Raw genomic sequence first — 9307 nt, 5'->3', positions numbered from 1 at the left:
TCTGTGTAGGGGGAGGCCTCCTGAGCTTCCCCTTGCCCACATTATCATGTCTATTAGTGTCCTCCTTGCCCAGCTCTTTTTTTTTTTTTTTTTTTGCCCAGCTCTTATTTAAGCTGAGACTTTTATGTAGTTTCTGACATTACAAAGAGATAAAACCTCACAACAAACTCTTTGATCCTCTGACTTTAAAAATCTTTCCACCTGCTTTTCTAAACTGTGAGTTGCACTGTACCTGTGTCCATCAGGACCGGGCTCTACAGCTTTGCCGTTTGATCCCCTCTGGTTTTCTGTGATAATTTCTGTCTCTTACAAAGATGAGGGCTGAGGACTACACTTATTTGTGGGTGTAAAGATGCATATGTAGAATGTAGATGGATTACACTGGTTTAGTAAGGTGTGGACTGTAGGTTCTCCAAGATCTATGGTTTCTGGCACTAGGCATAACTTCCCTTTTATCGAGTGGCTCTTAAGGGCAATTAGAGAGCTGTTGGTTATGTGTGTCGGCTTATGTGTGTTGGTGATGTGTATCCGTATGGTTATTATGCCATGCTGGTTGCTGTGCTTCAGAGACGTCAGAGCCTGGCTGGATTCTTGTTTGCTTCCCTGGTACCTGCAAACTTCATGATTTGTTTTGTTTTGTTTCCACAGCTGAATAGTATTACGTAAGTCTTGTGTACCCCACTTTCACTCTGCATTTGTTGGTTGGAGCACTTTTAGGGTTGTTTCCAGTCCCCGGCTGTTGTGAACAGAGCAGCAGTGAGCATGGCTGAGCAGGGGTCTGTGGATTTCAGGTCCTTTAGGCATGTGCCAAGGAGCAGTGGTGCAGCTCAGTCATATGGGGGATTCATTTTAGCTTTCTGAGAGTTCTCCACATTGATTTCCACAGTAGCTGCACCACTTTGCAGTTCTATCAACAGTGATTGAGGGCTCCCTTATCCCTAGTCCCCCCTTCAGTATTTGTTACTGGCTAATTTGTATCTGTATCGTTTTGCATGAGGTAAGATGAAATCTCAAGGTTGTTTGATTGACAATTTCCTCCTCCATGCTAAGGATGCTGAGCATTTAAGGAGATGTTTTCCTGTGCATTTTGTCCTCATTTCCCTCGTCCCTAGTCATTCCAGACCCTCCCCAGTGATGGATATTAAAAACATTTCTCAGTCAGGATTTTCTTTAGAGAACTCTGAATTTTTTGTTTGTTTCTTTTCATTTTTTCTCCTTGTTTTTTTTTGTTTTTGTTTTGTTTAAATACACTCTATTTATATAGCTCAGGCAAGCCTTGAGCTAAAACTCAAAAATTGCTGCCTGCCTCTGCTTCCCAAGTGTTGGAATTAGATGTGTGTGCCGCCACGTCCTTTCCCCTTTTCTCTCCTGTTTCATTTTTCCTTCCTCTTTGCACTTCTTCTTTGCCTTTTCCCCCTTCACTGTGACTCTCTATTTGGAAACAGAATCTTTCGTGTGTAGTCCAGGATGGCCTTAAACTTGGAATTCTCTGTCCTCATCCTCTCAAGTTATAGGATTTCAAGTTTCTTACACCCCTGTGCCCAACATAGTAGATTTGTTTTTGTCAAGAGTGCATGCATGTTGTACTGGGCTGTGCGTCCATTGTTGGGTTTGAAACCCTAGCGTGGTGCACATGCTAGGAAAATGTTCTACCCTGGAGGTGTAGCCCTTCGGGAAGTGTACATTAACTTCCATTTGGTTTTCGGAGAGTAGAGCAAACCAGTTCTTTCAGGATACAGAAATGTTGTCTTTTCTATGGTACTGAGAACCTTAAGTGTTAAGCCACACCCTTCCCTCCCCCATATTTGAATTTTAACTTACTTTGAATGAATTACCTTGCTTTCACTTGAACTGTGATTTCCTTGGCCATAGGAAAGTTTGTCATCTCCTGGTTGAGCCTTTTTCACTCATACATGTTTCTGTATATGCAGGATGTCAGTTATTCATTCCTAGTCTGACCCCCTGGTTAAAACAAGAAGAGCCCGAGGCGGAAAGTGCTGTTCCTCAACGTGAGTATTCATAGAGAAATCTGTTTGGACAAGCTTTGTTTTGCAACTATTATCAAATTTTCTTATAATGTACCGGCCAATTGAATCCATTTGAATCCATTTTTCTCTGTGAGATAATCTGCCGTTTCACATAATCTGTCGTTTCTGTTTATTCAGGCATACCTATGATCTTACAGCTTATGCCTTCCCTTTCATAAATTTAATATTTCAATATTGATTGTTTTTCCAGAGCTTTATGGCTTTCCTGTTGCTGTAACTGTCACAGGGTCAGTTTGTAGTTCATGTAGACTATGCTTTTCTTTTTTATTATGGCTTTTTTGTTCTTGTTTTGGAGGTGCTGGGGATTGAACCAGCAGGGCTTGGGCCTGTGGGGTAACCATTCTACTTACTGAGCAGTCTTACTGCTAAATTTTTAACAAAACAAAATTCTTAAATCTCTGTGCAGTTGTACTGCTGTGCAGTACACATCACAGCACATGTGTGGAGGTCAGAGAACTTCAGAGTCATTCTCTTTCCACCATGTCACTACCAAGGCTTGAACTCAGGTTGCCAAGTTTGGTGACAAGGTGGCCTCCACCTTGTAGTTTAAGACCAGATCTCTCATGGAGATCTGGGGTTTACTGACGAGGCTAGGCTGGTTGAACTGTGAGCCTCAAGGAATCTGTCTGTCCCTGCCTCTCCAGTACTGGGATTATGAGTATGTGCCACCATGGCGGGCATTTTCAAATGGGTTATAGGGTTCAAGCTCAAGTCCTTGTGATTTGCCACCTAGCCATCTCCCCTGCCTCTCTTTTCTTGTTTTTTTTCTGTTAGTATAATTGAAACAGAGTCTTAGAATTATAGCCTAGGCTACTCTTGAATGTTAAGAAAGATTCTTACGTTAAGATCACAGTTGTGCACCATTATATCTGCCTGTCTTTATTTTCTTATCATTTTGGTCTTCAGCCTTAGCCATCAATGGCTAAGCTAACTTTCCAGCCCTCACTTTTATTTTCTTAATGTGCTTAACTTGAAAAGAAGGACAAATGACCCTTACTCCTTAACTCCTGTACATGCCATCCATTTTCTAAACTTCTTGTGTTTCTCTTTCATTTAACTTAAGAATTGGAACTACAACCTACAATTGACGATTCAGAGCTTGAGAATTATTTTAGGATGCAAAGTTCCAGTGCAACAGAAATGGTAAGATCAGCAAGGACTTTCTATTTCATACTCAAGAAGGGGGTCCTTTGTAGTAAACCATACAAAAGAGAGATACTTGGGATGAGTAGTATGCTCCTGAGAGGAATTTATGTTTCTGAAGAACTGTCTGGAATATAATGAATTGGGAGATTCCCCCAAATAGGTCATAAAGATTTTTGTCTCATTGTTTCCACAAATATGTATTTCCATATATGCAATTTGACGTGGAAGTTTTAAGCAATTATAGAGAACTACTTCTTTTTAGTGCATATAATTAGTCATCAAGATTTTGACAAAGGAATCTCATTCAGTTTGGAAAAACTAAAGGTCAGGAAATAATTGCATGGAAAAGAAACTGTAAATTTCATTGTGAACATAAAACTTTTTGTTCTCAGGTGGGTGACTCATCTCTTCAGGAGCAGTCAGGAAACCACAATGAAGGGGACCTATGTGACTCTAAGCCATGTGGAAATGTGTTGGGTGAACAATTATGCCTTAACACAGAGGTGAGCATGCAAAGTCAAGGATACAGTTCTGAGTGTAACTGGTATGGGAAAGACATTCTTTCTTTGCTCAAGGAAACCTCTACTGGACAGACCGTTTCTGAGCTTAATCAGTGTGGAAAACTCTTCAGTCTGACTCCAAACATCATGTACCCGAGCACTAGCACAAATGAGAAGCCCTTTGAATGCACAGACTGTGAGACAGCCTTTTTTAACCAGTCTTACTTTCAGCCAGATATGAGGCCTCACAATGGAGGAGAACCCTTTGACTGGAGTAAATACGGGAATGGTTTTATTCATCCTACAGGCCTTGCTATGCATCTTCCAATTCTCAATGCAAGAAACCCTTACAAATTTGAGGAATGTGGAAAGGACTTTCAGTATTTTGCATGCCTTAATAATCCCATGGGAATGTGCACTGGAGAAAAATTCTGTGACTGCAAGGAATGTTGGAAAGCCTTCACGGTTTCCTCACACCTAACTCAATATGTATCAATTCAAACTGAAGAAAAGTCCAAAGTATGTAAGATATGTGGGAAGTCCTTTGCTAACTATTCTCGACTTTCTGCACATGTAAAAACTCATAATGAAGAAAAGCCCTTTGTATGTAAGGAGTGTGGAAAGGCCTTTAAAAATATGTCATACCTTAATGATCACGTTAGAATTCACACTGGAATAAAATCATACAAATGTATGGAATGTGGGAAAGCCTTCCTTCGATGGTCAGGCCTTACTGAACACATAAGAGTTCACACTGGGGAAAAGCCTTACGAATGTAAGGAATGTGGAAAAACCTTTTCTAGATCTACTCAGCTTACTGAACACATAAGAACACACACTGGAATCAAACCTTATGAATGTAAGGAATGTGGGAAAGCCTTCACTCAGTACTCGGGCCTTGCCACCCATGTACGAATTCATAGTGGAGAAAAGCCCTTTGCTTGTAAGGAGTGTGGGAAGGCCTTTACCAGGACCTCTGGCCTGATTCATCATGTGAGAACTCACACAGGAGAGAAGCCTTTTGAATGTGTTCATTGTGGGAAAACCTTCATTACTTCCTCCCATCGCACTAAACATCTGAAAATTCACAGTGGCGAAAAGCCCTTTGTGTGTAACATATGTGGGAAAGCATTTATATATTCTACATCCCTTAACATTCACATGCGAACCCACACTGGAGAGAAGCCCTATATATGTAAGCAGTGTGGGAAAGCCTTCGCTGTTTACTCACGACTGAGGAAACACAGCAGAGTTCACACTGAGGAGAAGCCCTATCAATGTGAGGGTATGGCCGTTGCTATTTAGCCCATCTGTTGCCACCTTTAAATATTGACAGTGACACCAAAGATCATCAGATTCGTCTTAACTGCTTTGTGTGGGTTACAGAGGCTCACACTGGCCTTAGACACTATCCTAATTTTATGAAATAGGATATTTAGGTGCCCCGCCCCCCAACTTTTCTTCTTTTGGGTAGTGCTGAGGATTGACCTAGAACATCAAGCAAGCTAGGCAAGCACTCAGTTACTGAGCTACCGTTTCCAGGTACCCTGGAACCTTTTCATGAATATCTGAGTCAGAGCATCTGTGGGTCATAAGTGAGGCCAGGATACTAAGTGGCTTCATTCTGATGCTAGACTCTTTGTAATCAGAACATTTCTAAATGCTATGAAAACAGATTTGATCCTTTTTCTTGGTTAATGGCTGCCAGTGTGGCTTGTTAATGTGAAAATTCATCACAGGCCAAGATAATATAGGACACAGGTGGATTGTGGAAAGACACTCCTAGGCAACTACTCGGACCCCATTGGTTCTGGTGAGCATACCAAGAAATAGTTCCTACCTGTTCTTAATAGCTAGTCTACTTACAGATGTTAATCCTGTGGTCCTTTATAAAATTCAGATCGTCCATTCTGCCCCATCTTTTGGATCCAATTTTGGATTGCAGCGACAGTAACTTTGTCCATATTCCTCAGGTTGGTTGAGATTGATGATCTGAGGATAGAACTGGGGGCCTCGTGGATGCTAGGCAAGTACTCTGTCACTAAGCCTCATTCCTAGCTGGCCTAGTCTCTTTAGCACAGATTTCTCAGTTACTGCAGTGTGGATAGGCTGAGAGTTTTTTAAAGGTACAGTTCTCTTTGTTTAACAATTTCTTCTTAGCTTCAGTGTTCTCCCCTTTTCATATTTTACTAAAGGCACTCAGGAGGAACCAAGTTGCTCCTTTTGAACACTTTAATTACAGATAAGTTTCTGAATCTATCACTCTCAAGTTCTCACTTCCACACAAAATACAGATCTGCTTGGTTCAATATCACTACACATCACTGATTGCTTTTTCTTCATGTTCTAATAACATGTTCTTCCTTCTTAACTAAGGGAGTCCTCACCAGAATAGCTGGCCTCTACCTGTCACTCAGTTTCAAGGCTACTTGCATGGGTTTAAGTGGGTTTTTTTTACTGCACTGCCACAGTACCACAAAACACTAGAGCTGGCAAAATGGCTCAGAAGGTAAAGGTGCTTGTGAGCAGGAACTGAGTTTGATCCCAGGGACCCACACAGTCAAAGGAGAGCACGGATTGCTACACATTAGCCTCTACTTCTACATGCATACCACACTTGCACACACATGTATACACCATAAATACAACACAAAACAGCATAAACCAAGGTGCTTTAAAATTTCCCTTTAAGAGAAACAAAATTTTAGGTTAGCATAAGTATTGGGTTTTATTATGGCATTTTCATTTCTATAGATCGTTGTACTTCTCATTAGCTTACCACTTTTGGATAAAATTTTAGGGCTGCGAGTTTTGCTCAATGGTAATAGTCCTTACCTAGCATATGAATAGCTAGTTTTCATTCCCTGCAGTGGACAGACCATATATAGCAATTTATTTTCTTACACATACAAGAATAACAGCATGGGAGCTAGTGAAATGGTTCAGAGGGCAAAGCTCTTGCCCTGCAAACATGAGGACCAGAGTTTGTTTTCTCAGAACCCATCTAAGTGCCAGATGGCTGTGGGGGCAGGCCGCCTGTAACCCCAAGACTTGGGAAGTAAGATGGGAATCCTCGGGCTATCTGAGTAGTTAGCTTACTTGAATCTACGAGCTTCGGGCTCAGCAAGAGACCCTGCTTCAGTGAATAAAACGGAAAGTGATTTGGGAAGCCTAACATTACTTTCTGGTTTCCACATGCCACATACAAATGTGGAAACACCAACATGCACATGCACACATGAACACAGAATAACAGCATGCTTGGCTTCTGGAGTAGACTCTTCCTGGCATGCAGTCGCTTTCATATGACAAAGTCTGAAAATGAGGATTTTTTTTTCCCTCTACTCATACAAATCGCAGCATTGTGGAATGACGTTTCCACTCATTGTCCTGGACTATCAAATGAAATTCTAAAGACCCTATCTGAACAGTCATGCTGAGCTTTAGATTTAACATGAATTTGAGTGGGTCATAGATTCTTTTGGTTTCCCAGACAGGTAATGATATTTGTAGATAATGATGTTATTTTTTTTTCTATTTTAGTTGTTTCCTTACATAAATTAGTATGATGTCCAGCACACTAGTGAAAGTAGTATAAGCATATTTTCCTTTAGAATTATAATGAGGTATGCTCTCCATTATACTGATTTGCTTATTAGGATAGAGGGTTTTTTTAATATCTGGATTTTGCATAATGGTTTTATAGTATTTCTTTATTTGTGAGGCAAAATTCCTCTTGGATTCATTAATTGCTTTCCCTGTATCCTCTGAGATGACTATCCTCATTGGCTGGTAGCACTCAGGTATCTAGGATTTCATTGTTCCATAATAATAAATACTGGAATGACTAAAAGGACTCTAAAATAAAGCAGTCATTTATTAATGATTATATATTATTAGTTTTCTGATGTTAACTTTAAATTCTTAGATACATTCAACTTGGACATTAAGGTTCATTTTTGTTTTGTGTGATTGCTGAGGATCAAACAAGCCCAGATGAGGCAAGCACTCTGCCACTGAGCTCTCATCTTGAGCCCAATGGATCGTTTTTACTACGTAATGTTGTTTGTTTATGCTTGCTCACATAAAGATTGCCATAGCTATTCTTGAGTAGCATTGGCATGTAACTTCTCCTTCTATGTAAAGAAGTGGAGTAGGGGTAAGAAGAGTGCCTGCTTAGCAGTGCGCAAGGCTGTGGTTTCAATCCTCAGCACCACCAAAACTGCCAGATTTAAAGTGAACTGACTGGTTTTAGCTGTAGGTTAGAACAGTGTCATACACTGCAGTGAATGTATTCCTCTCCTGTCCTAATTCTAGACCTGTTCAGTTTCCTGATTTAGAATAATTGACACTGTTAGGTACCCGTTTTCTATTACCTTAAACTATTCAGTATCTTTTATGTTTATAGGACACCTAAGATTTACAATATCATTTAAATTTTTTGAGTATATTTTTCTAGGCATGCTTTCATTTTCACATATGAAATTTATTTTTTCCTGTATTCCTGATGTTTCATGGTTGCATAATTAACTAACTTTGGGTCTGCCTTGTATTTCAATCTGTAATAATTTCTCCTTGTATTTAAATTGAGTTAATCTTCAGTCAGTATTCTTTTGGAGAATATTTGTCTCAAACTACAGCATGTTGCCTCACACTGTAATCTTAGCGATTGGGACGCCAAGGCAGGAGGATCACAGATTTAAGGGTAGCCTGAGCCTGGGCTATTTTGTGAGACACTGTCTTAAGAAGACAAAAATAAAAAATAAGACAAGACAAATGTACCCAAAGGAGGAGTTGGGGCCTGGTAAATAATCTGGGAGGGAAAAAAATTTGTCTTGAAATACTTAACTTTCCCATAGAGTTTTTATTTCATTGACTCTGGCAGGTATGGACATGGTTATATATTTCAATTTTCTTTTTGTATCCTTGGTTAAAAAAAAATTGGGGGGAGGTGCTAGGATTCAAAGTTGGGGCTTTACACATGCTATAACCCAGGTGTAGATGTGTCTTTTATATATACTTTAGTTAGAGTTTTAAAACTCTGATTACTTGAAAAATCCTGATTAACAATTCTTTTAGACCATTATGTATAATGCAACTAGTAACAAAATTGGAAATTTAGCAACTTTTTTCTTCTGTATTTGTTGCATGTACCTTTTCTGTAATGATGTTTTCACTGAAATTTTACCCAGTGCTTGAAATTTATGTACTCCATTTACTATTTAGTTGCTATTCTAAAACATTAAATCCAGTTTTAAAATAAAGCGTGTTAATATTGTTTCTTTCTGAGTGGACTCGACAGTTTGCATACAGGTTGCCATCATTAATCTCCTGAGCATCACAAAGTCAGAGACCCAGAAGCAAGTGCACTACTACACTGACATTGAAGAAATTCAAAGTAGCAGAATTAATGTCATAGAGGATTTGCTAAGGAGACATTAAATCATACAAAGTAGGATTTAGCTGAAGGAATGCTGCTCCTCAATACCCCAAAGATAAGTAGTGTGCTACTCAGGCCTATTAGAGATAAAGCCATGGTGCTAGGATGTAAATGTCTGTTCACTAGGATTGAACAACCATTAGTCCAGTCCCCATGTTATCTCTAACATGCAG

At 39.7% G+C, this 9307-nt stretch overlaps 1 protein-coding gene across 3 annotated transcripts in view; it reads left to right on the top strand.

Annotated features, from left to right (window-relative positions):
- Window positions 1-8969, top strand: part of LOC110301194 (zinc finger protein 426-like) — a 27481-nt gene extending 18512 nt beyond the window's left edge. For all 3 annotated transcript variants that reach the window (XM_029481216.1, XM_021171513.2, XM_029481217.1), the window contains 3 exons: window positions 1932-2009; window positions 3112-3191; window positions 3587-8969. In XM_029481216.1, coding sequence (XP_029337076.1) covers window positions 1932-2009; window positions 3112-3191; window positions 3587-4999 — 1571 coding nt within the window. In that variant the 3' untranslated portion in view covers window positions 5000-8969. The remainder of the gene's footprint in view (window positions 1-1931; window positions 2010-3111; window positions 3192-3586) is intronic.
- The last annotated feature ends 338 nt before the right edge of the window (window positions 8970-9307 follow it).

Source organism: Mus caroli, chromosome 9 (genome assembly GCF_900094665.2).
Source record: "Mus caroli chromosome 9, CAROLI_EIJ_v1.1, whole genome shotgun sequence".
NCBI lineage: Eukaryota > Metazoa > Chordata > Mammalia > Rodentia > Muridae > Mus > Mus caroli.
Note: the sequence above shows the minus strand (reverse complement) of the source record. Positions and strands in the feature narration are given on the sequence as shown.